The 16,042-nt window shown below is 40.3% G+C and overlaps 1 protein-coding gene across 1 annotated transcript in view; it reads right to left on the reverse strand.

Annotated features, from left to right (window-relative positions):
• Positions 1–16,042, reverse strand: part of Cacna2d3 (calcium voltage-gated channel auxiliary subunit alpha2delta 3) — a 929,381-nt gene that overhangs the window by 494,277 nt on the left and 419,062 nt on the right. The window contains exon 6 of the mRNA XM_048355814.1: positions 2,484–2,615. Coding sequence (XP_048211771.1) covers positions 2,484–2,615 — 132 coding nt within the window. The remainder of the gene's footprint in view (positions 1–2,483; positions 2,616–16,042) is intronic.

A 16,042-nucleotide genomic window follows, 5' to 3' on the forward strand; every position in this document is an offset into this window, starting at 1 on the left:
TATGGATCTGTATGTGCATTATCATCCCAGGTGTATTTCTAGGCTAGTGCTCTCTGGAATCGCATCTTGAGGATCTCTTTTGTCCCAATCACAGCCAGTACAGTAACACCTCAGTGATTCCCTCACACCATTTATTCCGCACATTTTAGCATAAAACACACGGTGCCATACCAATGTATCTCTCTGTCTGCCTCCCCTTGGGGGACATTAATGTCCTTACATAGAGGATTCACTCCAAACAGGGCCACAATGGTTTCAGCTGGCTGAGTTTACCTACTACCCAGTGACCTTGGCTTTAGTAATATAGGCCTATATCAGGTCAAGCCAAACTACCAGAACACATGCCTTCTCCTCCCCTGGGGGTCTCAAGGAGAAAGCCTGAAGCCAAAGCCTGAAATCCTGAAGTCAATGTTCCCATCATGAATGGATCACTGCCAGTGAAACAAGGTCAGGATCATGGACAGTGGAAATAGATGGAAGAAAATATCCAAAGGCCTTAGTGACAGTGATGCAAAATAGCACATAAGATTTCAAGTTATAGGCCCCAATAATGTGTTTCTTGATGGAGCTAGATTTGAGTAGGTTTCTGTCACTTGTAACCTCAAACTCTGATATACTTGTTTCCCACAAGAAAACTTCCCAAGAACAGGACTTGGACATCATTATTCTATTTACAGGTCTTCACACAGTATCGGAACCAAGCCAGAACTTGGTATATACTTACATAAGAGTGACAATAGTTCAATTTTTCTAGGGTCAGGCACACCTGAAACTGATTCATACTGCTGCACTACTCTATAAATAGAAAGAAGCATCTTGACACAAAATATATCCCAGCAAAAGTGCCCAGGATTACTCTTCTAATCATGTGAGGGCCAAGAGGCAAGAGGTATGCTCTGTGTTTAGAACCAAGTACAAAATGGCCACCTGACACCAGTAAAATGAAGTAATTTTGCAAGACTGTGCTCCATGTCTTTATGAGCACAGCAAAGTAAAAGACATTTTACAAAGTCAAAATCCAGCCAAAATATCATGAAAGAACTGCAAACATTTGACCCAACTACTATGATTGATAAAAATATTGTACATAAATAAATAAATCTCCCAATTACAGAAACCCTTTATAAAGACTCCTTTTGTTTTCCAGTGACCTGGTGACTGAAGCAAAAGGACTTCTTATGGTTTAGACGGGTGATTTGTGGTTTCTACTTATCTGTTCAGCCTACACCAGATGCCCTATGGCTGGATGGGTAGGTACCCAGTGGTTTGCTAGGCTAGCCCGCCTTCCTTCTGTGCTCCAATGTCAGCAACATCTGCCTCAAATATTCTCTCTGCTGAGTGTATCAAGGCAGACAATTCAGTGATGTTGGAACTTTCATAGTCCACTGTCAACTATAATGATTTCTTTAATACCCTGCTTATCGCTTAAATGCTCCAGGAGGAAGCTTGGATGCCCTGCTGAACAAAGCCCTTAGGAAACACTGACTAATCTGACAATGAAGATACCCCGGCAGGCACATGGCGGGGCACAGATGCCGAGCACTGGGCACACAGCTCCTCAAGGGAGAAGCTGATTATTTCTGCATCTCCAAGTGGGAAGACATCAGGTGCCTCATCTTACTTAATGAAAACATAAAAGACTCCACTTAATTGCTCCAAGATTATGCAGATTGTTTTTTTCCTTCTTATAGGTTGAGCTTGTTAATTTCTACAGCTGTGATGTTGGCGCAATTGCAGCCCCGAGTCCTATTTTCACAACTTGTAAGCAAAATTAAAACTTCCCTTTTTAATTAAAATTCAAACCAAGCCAGAATTTAAATCCTATTGCAAAGCACAGGCCTGGGAAAGCCCCAGAAAGAACACCTGTTCCATAGACATGATGGACAAGTGCTGACAAATGCATCGCCTTGAGGCGCTTTGGGGGGAAGGGGACCCTACAGAGGAGCTACTGCCATCTGCCCTGCTTTTGGACATTTTAACCTCTGCTTCCAAAGTGAGGCAGTTCTGAAGTTCCTATCTCTACTTGTTATGCCCTAAATATAGTCAGAATTTAACTCTGTCCATATATGGCTACTCTTTCCCCCAGCAATAATTTCTTTTAACAACTGTGGGAACAATAGGAAGAAAACCTAACTTCTGCCCAGGAGAATTAAGTATGGAATACTCCACAGAAAGTTCATCCGTATTTGTGGCAGCCCTATGAACTCTATTGAAATAGATGCTAAAGCCGTGCACAGGTTCAGAGAATAGTTCTCCGACCAATGCTGTGTGTGTATTTACGAGCACAAATGTGTGTAAACAGTTCCACTTTATTGTGCCTTGTGCCCTGAACTTCTTGTTTCATCTTTTTTCTAAGAGAAAGTAGAAAATTTTTAACCCTGAGTCTAAGGAAAATATTACAGAATCATGTATCTGAAACATTCCAGGCACTCTATCCTGCGCAGGCAAGAGGAGAATTGCAACTGTCAGTGCAGGGTACTCACCCGGGTATTGCCTAAAAAATCCCTTTGCACTTCCAAAGTACTGCCATATGAGTGATGGGTCACGATCAAAGTTATCTACAAAAACTTTGTTTAGGGATTCAGACCAGTAAACACCATTGACGATTGCAGGATCTAAAAAACAGAAGAGAAGAAAGCCATGAAGTAAAGCTCTAGCATTCCACATATCTTGTAGCTGTAAAACGGAATCACACTAAGTGAAGTGAGCCAGACTCAAAGAAACATAAACTCTATGGTCTCCCTTATTGGTAATAATTAGTATAAGTCTGGGATAGTCCTAGCAGAAGATCACAATAGCTCAACATATGATCACATAAAATGACGCTAAGAGAAATGACCTCTAAAATATAGAAGCAAGTGGTTTATCATTGAGGTTATTTTCAACGTAATATGTGAAATTATTTCTTTTTTCCTCTATTCATCTTCCCTATGATATAGCCCCTGTTGTCACTGTATTTGGTTCTGGTACCCTGGGTATTTTATATATGTCTGTCTGATTTAGGGAAGGGAAGGGAAGAGAAGGGAGACAAAAGGTAAAAGGCAAAGCAATGCAACAGCAATACTTACAAGACAATATGGTGTAAACTGTACAACGGGGTGCGGGGGGGGGGGGTAAGGGAGGAGGGAAGGTGGGAGAAAAATGAAGGAAGGGCTATCAAGTTCAACAAGAAATGTACTCACTGCCTAATGTACGTAACTGAAAGCCTTCTGTACTTCACCTTGACAATAACAAAATAAATAAATTTAAAAAAAAAAACCTGTTCAAAAGAAATTAAAGCAGAACTAAGGAAATGGAAAAACCTCCCATGCTCCTGGATTGGGAGGATTAACATTGTGAAAATGGCAATATTGCTAAAGGCTATCTACAAATTCAATGCAATAACCATCAATATCCCAACACCATTCTTTAATGAAATAGAGGAAACAATCCAGAAATTCATATGGAAGAATAAAAGCCCCCAAACAGCAAAAAAAAAAAAAAATCCTAAGCAGAAAGAACAGTGCTAGAGGAATTTCAATACCAAAATTCAATCTGTATTACAAAGCTATAGTAATAAAAACAGCTTGGTATTGGCACAAGAACAGACCTGAGGACCAATGGAATAGAACTGAAGACCCAGAAATGAATCCACACATCTATGGCTACTTAATCTTTGCTAAAGGAGCCAATAAATAGGATGGAAGAAAGACAGCCTCTTCAACAAATGGTGCTGGCAAAACTGGTTCAACATCTGTAACAAACTAAAACTAGATCCTTATATATCACCCTGCACCACAATCAATTCCAATGGATCAAAGACCTGGAAGTACAATCAGATTCCCTGAAAACATTGCAAGAAGGAATAGGAGAACACTTGGGCTCCTTGGCACAGGACAAACCTTTCTTAATAAAGGCCCAGAAACACAACAAATCAACGAAAGGTTGGATGTGATTGCATCAAACTGCAGAGCTTCTGCATGGCAAAGGACATAGCTTGCAAGATAAATAGAAAGCCCACAGGTTGGGAGAAGAGCTTTATCGGCCATAAACACACAAACGCCTCATATCTAAAATATACAAAGAAATAAAAAAATTAAGTTCCTCCAAAACCAAATCATTAAAGAACCAACTGCCCCCTTGACAAATGGGCTAAAGACCTAAAAAGAGACTTCTCTGAAGAGGACATGAGAATGGCCAAGAATGGACATGAGAAGTGCCCTACATCACTGGCCATAAAAGAAATGCAAAACAACACTGAGATTCCACCTCACCCCAGTAAGAATGGCCATTATCAAGAAAACTAATAATAACAGATGCTGGTGGGGATGTGGCCAAAAGGGAACTTGTTCACTCACTCTGGAAAGCAGTATGGAGGTTCCTCAAAAGGCTAAACATGGAGCTCCCCTATGACCCAGTAGCCCCAGTTTGAGTCACCGGCCCCAAGGATTACAAGCAAGACCACACCAAAGCTACCATCACAACTATATTCGGCGCAGCAAAATTTTTCATAGCTAAAATATGGAACCAACCCAGATGTCCCTCAGTAGATGAGTGGATCAAGAAAATGTGGTACATATACACAATGGAATCCTATGCCTTTATCAGAAAGGATGGCATTGCCTCATTCATAAGGAAATTGAGGGATTTAGAAAATATCATACTAAGTGAAGTGAGCCAGACCCAGAGAAACATAGACCATGGTTTCCCTCATTGGTAATAATTAGTACATGTCTAGGATAGTCCTAGCAGAAGATCACAGTAGCTCAATAGCTACGTCCATAGGAACACATAAGATGATGCTAAGTGAAATGAACTTCAACTATGGAAACAAGTGGCATATCATTGTTGTTGTTATTTTCAACATACTATGTGAAATTATGCCCTTTCTCTTTTGTCTTTCTTTCCCGTGGTTTTACCCCTGATATCACTGTAACAGATTTTAGTACCCTGGATATTGTATATACGTGTATTGGAACCAGGGAAGGGAAAGGAAATACCAAAATCAAGAGACAAAGGATAAAAAGACAAACCAATGCAACAGCAATACATAAAAACTATATGGTGTAAACCAACTGTACAACTCATGGTGGGGAGTGGGGAGGAGGAGGCGGGGAAAAATGAGGGAGGAGGTAACAAGTTAGATAAGAAATGTACTCACTGCCTTACGTATGAAACTCTATATATCACTTTAACAATAAAGAAATAAAAAAAAACTTGTTCATCTTGCAGGCAGTTTAGGTGAAGGTCCTTGAATGCTGAAGACTTGTGGATTACAGGCCCTGAAGCTACCCCATCCTGTTCCAGCCCTCTGAGCCACCCAAGAGCCTTTACTCATGACTTTTTACTTCAACCACCTACCCCGAAATTGGTAACTTTAATTTTGACATAAACTATGGTTATTAAAAGAGCAAAGAGACTTCCTTAGTGATATTTTCCTACTTTCTCCTCCAGTGAGCCAGAACTCAGCCTTATAAATAGGAAAAAACAATGTGTTTTCTCTTACTGTAATCTCCTCAGCCAGCACAGTCCTATTCCAATTCCCTACATCCCTGACTTAGACTTTTACTATAAAAATGAATACGCAAATGGGAATTACTTCACAAAATCCCTCCTCTTCTCTTTAGCAGAGTGGGACTCCATGAGGGCAAAGACCTTTGGACTAGAACATGGTTAGATGATGAGATGGATCGGTGAGAGAAGGATGGATGGACGGATGGGTGGATGCAATGAAATTGTCCAGAAACCAGATCTTAACTCATTTTTATGCCCTACGATCTCATTAACATACCACTTTTCCTCACCACTGGTCATCCCAAAACTCTTTGCTGTTTTTAGAAAAAAAATGTTATTTTCAAGGTGATGTGCTTTTTGTTCATGGAGTAAATATAAAGGTAAATAAAAAGAAAGTGAAGTATTTCCCACATGCTAGCTAAAGTAAGGTAGATCACATGGATGCTCCCAGCCAGTCTACCTTCTATTGATTTTTTAAACCTCTGAAGCACCTGTTTCAAAATGATAGCACATTTAGCAACCTGCTGTTCAAGAGGACAGAGAGTTGTCACATCTGGCACTAGGAGGGTGAGGACTGCAACATGATAAAACACATTCATCAACAGGAAAAGTAAAGGGAGCATTCATTGGTTCCTTTTTCCTCCAGGAAGCACTGTGTTAACCTTTCTCTTAGTCACAATAGCTCCCCAGCTGTCTATGACCAGACATTGATTGGATAGAGGTAGCCCTGTAGCACAGGGGGTGACATGTGTTCTTAAGAGTACTCAGCTACCAAGCAGCAAAGCCTCTGCCATGTGGTTTTCCTATGTGTAAAAGGGAGATAGTAAGACTCATCCTAGAGGACTGTTGAGAAAGTTAAACAATTCACAAGGAGACAGCTAACAGCAAAAGGGGACTCTGAGTCTCAGAAATCCACAGTGGCCTGCTTATTCCAGGTACTCTCTATAATATACAGGCAGGCTGGATGAGAACAGATTTATTCATATCTGTCCTGAAATTTCTGATCAACCCATTGTGAAAATGCTCATAAAAATCAGGAAGGCTTATAAAAATACTGACAAGAGAGGACTGGAACATGTCTCCTTTTCTACCTCTACTTTGCTTTCTGCACATGCCTGCCTTTCTGCACCTGCCTGTCTTTCCACATCTGGCAGCCCTCATGATGCTATCTGAAGAGCAGAGCCCACACATAGTATCCAACCCAGCTGGTGGGCCTTGGTCATTTCTGACTGCCTTACCTCTATCCTGTCTTATTCTTTCAGATAAGTTAGGTGACTGGGATCCTGACTTTCATCTCAAGGGTCAATGCTCTAACTCCTCTTAACTGTAATCACCATATTATATCTTGGGAAAATGAAAATGGTCAATCCAACTTTGTACCACAGAATAATTTTGAGGAAGGCTTTATCCTCACAATTCTAGAAAATGGAGCTTTCATTATTCCTGTCCAAGCTTGATAATCATTGCTATGACTCACTCCTGGTTTCAAATGCCACTTAAATTAGCCCACAACGATGCAAATACGATAATGACTCCCTAAAACCCATGGTGTTTGCTTCCACTGATAGCCATAATTATGTCAGTATCATCTAAAACCTGACACAATTAGAAGCAAAAATCCAATTTTACTAATTCATTGTCCTTTTGTTAACGAGTCCAACACTTTTCAGTGACATAATCTTTGTGAGTGTGATAACTAGGAGTAGTTGTATAGTTCGAGTTCCCTTCCAGGGAAGAAGAGCTGCCATCCTCCAGGTGGTCTTCTGACACCTAAGGAACTCTGATAACCTTCAGAAACACCCATTTCACCTGAATACTGAATCTTGCAATGAAACTGTGCCCCTTCAAGAAAAGGGAGCTTTGATTTTTCCCAGAACAAGGTGAGCCAGGCAAAGTAGAACCACTAAACAATATGATCTACTTAAAATGGGGCAGTGTTACACACACCCATTTGATCAGATATCTGGAATAACATCATTCCTAGGCTTGAAAGATAATCATAGGGTATTGATTTCACAAGCTTGCCTCAAGCAATTTTAATAGAAGGGAAAAATTTTGAATGGATGCCCATTGTTACTGAGATTTAGAAGTCAGAAATGAATAAGAATAAATGAAGTATTCAGGTAAAAAAGTTTATCAAGTTAAAAATTATTTTATCACTATAACTGACAGAGGATGGAAGCCAAGTAACCCAGAGGTCAGTTAATTACCCCACTTACCAAGATACCTGCTCTTCTACCATCCAACGAAGAGGAGCAGGCAAATATCACAGGGAAAAGTCAATTTCCCCACTTACCAAGATACCAGCTCCTCGACCATCCAATGAGGAGCTGACAAATATCAGACCAGTACATCAGTCCGGTCTCCAGCTGTGATAGGTAAGGAGATTAAGTGCCAAGGATCACTTGGAAAAAATGACCCATCATTCCAAATAGCAGGCTTAGCCTTTTCTTGTTTATTTTTGTTTCCTGATTTGTTTAAAAGCTCCACTTTGCTTCATTAGGGCATCTTCTATCTCCCTTTTGAATCTTTAGGGTCTAGTATACTGTATCCACTAACTGTGGCTATTGAAACTAGTGGCCACAAACTGGGTGGCCTAGACAACAGAAATTCATTCTCTCATAATTTTAAAGCCAGAAATCCAAATTCAAGATGTGGGCAGGCTGATTTCTTTTGGAAGCTCGATGGGACTCTCACCACATGTCATTCCTGGCCTCTTCAGCAATCCTTCGCTTGCAGACTCAATACTCTCTGCCTCCACCTAGCCATTCTTCTGTGTGTTTATGCCATATCTCCCTTTGTTCTCTCATGAGAACACCCATCACCACATTTCTGTGCCACTCTAAATTCCAACTCTTATTTCCAAATAAAATCACATTTGTAAGTAGTAGATGTTAAGGCCTGGACATATTTTTTGGACACTGTTATTTAACACAGTACACTTTCTTTTCTGAATTAATCTACACAGTACACTCATTTCGTGCTTTTTATTTATTTATTTTTTAATCTGAGTTTAGTAAGTGCAGAACTTTTCCTTTTCTTTCTATTTTTTTTTAAGGTCAGAGACTGGAACTTGAAATCAGTAACTGACACTCCAGCTCACTGACTGGTGCTCTACCAACTGAAACATACCTCCAATCCCAGAACTTTTCCCTGAGGAAGGAGGTTTATATATCCTTAACCTTTTCTTCTTTATGGGAACAATTCAGATTCTCATTACTACCTGTATTTCCAGGACCTTTATCAACATGCAATACACTAAAATCTTTTTTCTTTAATATCTAGTGTATGCATCGAGACTGGCATTATTTGCTTGGTGAAGTGAGTTCCAGGATGGCACGGTCATTTTTCACACAGTTCCTATCCAATCTACGAGAGCTGACTGTGCATATTAGCCAATATGAAGTTCAATATTCGCAGCAGTTGTGCTTCTTCTACCTTTGAGATGCTGATGCATCCTTGGTAGCAGCCAAGAAACTTATTAGATACTCAGCTCTTATCATAACATACCACTGGCATCACCTATCACTATCACTATCACCTTTGTAGTAAATTCAATTTGTATCTGAAAAACATCTTACTCATCCCTGGTCTATCTTCATAATGTATCAGAGATCCAAACACCAAGCCGTTTTTGTAGCTTCAGTCATTTATTCCTATGCAAATAACCATTTCCTTGGTTTTCCCCCAGGACTGCTTCTGTTACATCAGTCCCTGTGTTGCTAACATTCTCTGCTCTGTACCACTATACAGTCCCACACACTTTCTCATTTTTCCTGCATATCTGGATGAATCATGAGTTTCACCCTCCTGAGTCCCTCCTGACATGGTCAGCCTTCTTGAGACCAAGCAAATGAATGGGCACAAAGCACTTAGCTTTGCAATTGGCATATATAAACTGCATCGTCAATTATGGCTGTGCTTTACTCTGGGAAAGTACATAAATAAGGCCCAAGAAGAGATGTCAATGTTCACCCCAGTTCTTTATGTTGAGTGTTGCTGGGCAGCACCTTCATACAGCAGTGTAGTAATCTAGAACTTGGGCTCTGGAGCCCCGGGCTTAAAACCTCACATTTGCAATTACTCATTACTGGCCTTTGGCTTGTGACTTAACTTCCCCAAGCTCTGGTATCTTCCTCTATAGGAACAATGAGAGTAGCCCTTCCTGAAAGGCTGCCGAGACCAGGCATATACAGGGCTCTGCAGTGGAAGAACTATACTTGTTACTTGGTCTATTACTAGTCTCCGTGCTGGGGTGAGTCCCAAGATCCCATCCACAAAAGTTCAGCTGTTCTTAGACTATCTAGACAAAACTTTTTCAAAGCTTCTTCCTTCCTGTCCTAGGTCATCAGGGCAAAACACTAGTAACTCTCATCCATTTCTCTATTCAACAAATATTTATTGAACACCTACTAAGCCAAACATTCAACAATGAATCAGAAATTCCATTCTGAAGAGAGTAATGATGGGCAAATAAATGAGACTTTCAAGTAGGTATGTGTTATGAAATGAGACGGATCTGAAAGCTACTTTGTGTGGGAAGAGGGAGGAGAGGTACTGCCATTGTGTGGTCAGGGGACCTCCCAGGAGTGAGACCTTAATGCTGACAAGTCCTCCAAACATGGAGGCCAGCATAAGCTTTGTAGAAGGGGAAGCAAGAAGTTTAAAAATCCTGAGCAAAGGAAGAACATGGCTGGTGCCCAGCTTGGAGGAAGAGGCTGGAGAGGTGGGCAGACCCTACGAAGGATTCAGCAAGGTCAGGCATATTGTACCAGTTTACATTTTGTAAAAGACAGGGCCTAGTTCTACTCATGTTAAGTAAGGCATATCTTGACTTTATTCGTGATTTTAGAATCCAGTTTCTTTTCTGAAATCTATGCTGAATCTTTGTGGCTATCTTAGTGCTTGAGTTTCCACTCCAGACCTCAGAGCCATCTGATGAATATTCATTTCCATGTAAACATGAACAATTATTAGCTAATATAAACAACACTCTGTGGCGCACACCTGTAATTCTACCTATAATTCTAGCTATTTGAGAGTCTGAGATCATAAGGTTCTTAGATTGAGATCAGACCAGGAAAAATAGTCACAAGCCCTCTTTTCAAGCAGTAGTTGGATAAGGTGGTCTACAACTGCCAGCCTGGCTTGGAAGTTGAGGTACCACCACCAAAAACAACAACAACAACAAATCTAAGATAGAGTTTCAGACAAAATGCTATTTCCAAAAAAAATTTTTTTGAAGGGAAAGGCTTGAATTCCTATTTAGCAGTCTTTTTTTTTTTTTTTTTTTTTTTTAAAGTGTGGCACTGTTAAGGGAATTTCACTGAACCCAGGAAGCCAGGGACCAAAGCCCAAGCACACTTCACTTCAACACCACATACTGGACTCATGTCAACAGAATGGCTGAAGAGTTTTATTTCAGTAAATGAAATGACATCTCTCCAGTTCATTCTTAAAAGAGCACAGATAAAATGATGAATTGTTCTGGTACTAGATATCAAGCATATCAAGTACATCTCCTGGACAAATAGGATTATTTGCCAAACCTTACCCTCTCTCCAAACTTCATGTTATTCTGGGTATTAAATGTAGGTTACTTTTCACAAAGCTAAGCCTATTTTGGCAGTCCTGGGAGGATTTGTGACCCAATGCTGAACCACCCTGGCTTGGCAAATCCCTGACAATGGTCTAGATTTTCCTAGCCTCAATGTGGTAGGCATCAGGGACAATTCTCTAATGAGCTTTCATTTTAATGATTAGCCTTTTTTCTTTATCCCTGAACATATTTTAATCTTTGTGGAGAAACTTATATTTCTTCTTCTTTACTATCCTGGAATAAGCTCTTCATAAATCTGTTAGAGATATTAAGAAGAAAATTATATGTTGGAAATCTGATGATGATAAGGTTGGGTTGTTAGCAGCAACACATACTAGCATTTATGGAGAACTTACAATGTGCCACACAAGATGCATAACCCTTAGCAGGCACTTATAGACTACTCTTTTTCATCTCCTTTGCATATGAGGAACCTGATCCTTAAAGCTTCTAAGCCTATTGCCTCAGTACATCTCATCACTCAATGCAAAAATTACCAAAGTTCATTCCAAAATAGATAGAGAGAATAGGCATTGAGGAGGTGTGGGATGCAGAGTAGTCAGTCCTCTCAAAGGAAAAAGCAGGTTTCAACCAAGATAAAAGGGAGGCTGGAGTGAGAAAAAGATATAGCAAGGGCATCACACAGGGACCCAAGTAGGGCTTGATAGTCTCTGGTTTGCAGTCTGTGCTCCTCTTAAGAGTAACAGAGACCACTGGAGGGTTTGGGGTATACTTTGATCTTTGTAACAAGGCACAGGCAGATAGGTACGGGGGAGGTGTTAAGGCTCTTGAAATGATTCCAGGACCATTGACAATACCTATAAGATAGTAGCAGAATGAAAGTTTCCAGTGGCATTTAGAAAGGATGAATTTGGTCAGGTTTTAATTCTGAAGACAGTATGTGCCAGAAATTAAAGCCCTCTTCTGCTGTATCCTGAATCCAAACAAGGAGTGGCCAATAGTAGGAAGCTTGCCATAGTCCTGCCAACAGTGCTCTCTAGCGTAGCTACAACCAGGAAGAGAGTAGCCAGATGGCTGACATGCTTCTTAGGTCATATGAGAACGGGAAATCCATCCCACTGTTTACAAGAGGAGTCACTTTATCACTAAACAGCTGAAATGTTGTAAAATTTCAGATCCACGCAGATTTTTCTATTGTGATAGTCCTAGGAATGGAAGTCCACCGTAGCCACTCATTCAGGTGTCTCAGATGGGTAGAAGTTAATCACAAGCAACATGAAAGAATGGGAATAAGAACAAGAAATCCCTGACCACCTACTTTGGGTGCTGGAAACCTACATGCAGATTCTCAGACAGGTCCTGCCTGCTCATGTGCTGTCTGTCACTCTACACTCTTGCCCCCCATCAAGTCACAGATTCTGGGAAGGGAATTATACTTCCTCACAATGAGGGAACCAAGGCCATGAAGAACATATATTTTTGTTTCTCCCTTAAGGAGAAGAGAGCATATCTGGGATATATGATCAGGTGGGGCCTTGGCCCATTTAGCGCTTGGCTTCTGTCTTATCCTGTCTTCCCAGTGAAAAGTCTTTCAATCAACAAGCCCTTTAAAAAATTATGCCCCTCAGTAGACGAATGGATCACGAAAATGTGGTACATATACACAATGGAATTTTATGCCTCTATCAGAAAGAATGACATTGCCCCATTTGTAAGAAAATGGAAGGACTTAGAAAAAATTATACTAAGTGAAGTGAGCCAGACCCAAAGACACATGAACTCTATGGTCTCCCTTATTGGAAATAATTAGCACAGGTTTAGGCAAGTCACAGCAGAGGATCACAAGAGCCCAATAGCTATACCCTTATGAACAGAGAAGATGATGCTAAGTGAAATGAACTCCATGTTATGGAAATGATTGTTATATCACAGTTGTAACTACTTTCAACGTCCCATGTGTATCTGTAGCTTCTACTATTGATGATGTTCTTGTATCCCCTTCCTGTGGTTGTATCTACACTATCTCTGTAATCTTATCTGAGTGTATTGGAAACCGTGTTTACTGGTATTAGAACTAGGAAATTGAAAGGGAATACCAAAATCGAGAGACACAGGGTAAAAAAAGACAAACAACTACAAAAGCAATACTTGCAAAACTGTTTGGTGTAAGAAACTGAACACCTCATGGGGGGAAAGGGAAAGGGGGAGGAGGGAGGGGGGAATGAGGGACGAGGTAACAAACAGTACAAGAAATCCAATGCCTAATGTATGAAACTGTAACCTCTCTGTACATCAGTTTGATAATAACAATTTGAAAAAAATTATGATATTTAAAGCCTTGCCCATTTCTTGGGAAGGAACACAAAAGGATCAATTGTCAGAGAGCTGATATTCTGACAACTCTCACACAGTGAGGACAACACCCAGTTGGAACATTTAGCAGTTATCATTCAGTAAAACTCCATTCCTCATATTCAATCAGAAAGTCCCCTCTCATTTTCTTCAGCCATTCCGAAGAGGAAACTAAATTCAAATCTTCTTTCCTTTCATCTTCCAGACAGACCTGGCTCTCAGGAAAATGTGATTTTCTGAGTTAGCCACACAGACTGATGCTATCAGCTTTTTATTGATATTTAATATAAACATAGCTCTGAGGCTAGCATGTACCCTGACAAGGTCTGAATTATAATTGCCAGGGAATTGTACAAATCATGTAGCAATTAAAAAGCTGTCAGGGATATTGCTGGTGCAAAGACACAGAGCTGCAGGCTGGACAGAGGCAGTTGTCATGAGTCTGGGAAGTAGAGAACTGTGGGAGGGGACAGAGAGATGGAACCACATGGAAGTCCAAGCTTAGGAGGGCCTAGACATCTTAAGCAGGGATATAAGTGGATAATGGACATTTACAAAAGGCACTGGGGCCAAGTTTAAGTTTGCTGTTTATTTTCAACACCCAAAGATCAAGAGCTGACTCTCCTGCCTCCAATTGACATTTATATTGCAGGGAAAACATACAGCTTCAAGTCTGGATTTTATGAGAGGTTGGGATAAGGAACACAAGGACAGGGAGGGGAAAGGTTCCCTGTTTTGTTTGTTCACTTGTTTTAAAACTTTTATAGGTGTAATGGGACTTTGCACTGTGCACTGCTTTAAACAATTGACACAATGGCACTAGCCTAAATGTCAGAAAAGATGAATTAACTATATAAGGTGGGCCAAAAGTGGATGAAATCCTGAGTGTGGTCCAAGAATGCCTGCAACAGAGGAAATACAGCTCCAACATCACAAACATCTCTCAAAGTGAACCTCCTTAGAAATTCCACACAATGTACATACCAGTGTACAAAACTGGGTGGGATGCAGGTGACATATAAATATACATTCAAGTGTTCCTATTCTGCAAAGTACTGACACTGAAAAGCAAGAGGAGGATGCAACCATGTAGCTCTCCAGGTTTGTAGTTATATCCCTGTAGGAGCACGCAAAGAGATAAGTAGATGTCTGGCCAAATTCAGAAAGATGCTCCAAGAAGTGGGTGCCACCTTGTGTGAGTAGATCTCAAGAAAGATGTGCCCCTCACAGCCCTGGGAAGGAAGCCAATTTCATGCTGAGGTGATTTTATACACTTAGTGCCAGGGGTCTAGGCTAACAAGGTTACAACATTACAAGTATTTGCCTCTGATGTGGATTTCATGTGAGGACCTACAGCCTGTAAACCTCCTGAACTGCACCACAGGAAGTGCAAACTGCTGCCAAAGACTGTGATCCACATGGGTAGGGATGCCAACCTCAGTAATGTGGGCCAAGAACTATTAACAAGGAAACGCTCATGTCTTTCCACTGGACCTCATTCACCTATACAATCTTTTATCAATTCTTTCCTTGGCTTGCTAAACAACTGCTGTGGACCCAAATTAAATGAAACTGAATAATTCTGCTTATGAACCTTCCGTATCAAGTGTATACTAACACCTAACTCCTAAGAGACACAGATGCCTGAAGGTCTCCTTTTTGTATCCTATAAATGCAGCAGGAAAAGCCAAAAGAGATTTTAATTCTATTAAATGATTTATGACCAGGTGACAATATAATGTATGATCAAAACTGGATCACAGAGAAAAAAAGAGGCATATTTATTAGCATATAGAAACAACTAGTCTAAATTCAGTCTATCTTATCTAGGCACATGCAGATAACATGTACCTCATTTTATAACCCACTTCATTGCACAAAGAATGGCAATGGCTGACAATTTGTGTGTGTGTGTGTGTGTGTGTGCATGTGTGTGCAATGCATGCATGTGTGCAGGTGTACCTCTGTGATGATTTTTAAATAATTCATTAAACACCTTCTTAATATCTTTTTTTCTTAGTATCGTTCTAATCTCCACAGATAAGATTATGGTCTTTTGATTTCATGAGGAAGTATATTAGCTGTAGTATGCAACATACTCTAGATACAAGCTACAGCGTTTTGCTAAAGAGAGAATTAATATTAACATAGAAAGGTGCTTACCTGGAAGCTACATAAGAAGTTTCTCTTGTGACTATATCAATGTACTCTCTACTTCAAGTTAGGTGAGAAGGGGAGGGGAGAGAAAGGGAAGAGACAAGCGGGGAGGACAGCAGAGGATGAAAAGGATGGGAAAGGGATGAAATTCAGAATAACAAAAGAGGGTGAGGAAGGTAAAGGTGCAAACCATAAGCTACCCCCAACCCCCAATATGTAGTATGATCACGAATATTCAGAGTCATCTCAGAAGCCACAAAATCCAGATAACCTAACCCAGGACATCACCATGCCACTGATTCAGTTAAAGCATTTAAATCTGCCCAGATCATTTCCCCAAGTGAAGCAATTCCATGTAATGTTAATGTACAAGAAAATTACTGAGCATTCTAAAATTGCAGATAAAAGGGGCTTTATCAATCTTTTGAAAGTAAAGGTTTAATACAAAGCATAAAATTCCTAGCATAAAAAGACAAAAAT

Source organism: Perognathus longimembris, chromosome 10 (genome assembly GCF_023159225.1).
Source record: "Perognathus longimembris pacificus isolate PPM17 chromosome 10, ASM2315922v1, whole genome shotgun sequence".
In the NCBI taxonomy this organism is placed as follows: Eukaryota; Metazoa; Chordata; class Mammalia; order Rodentia; family Heteromyidae; genus Perognathus; species Perognathus longimembris.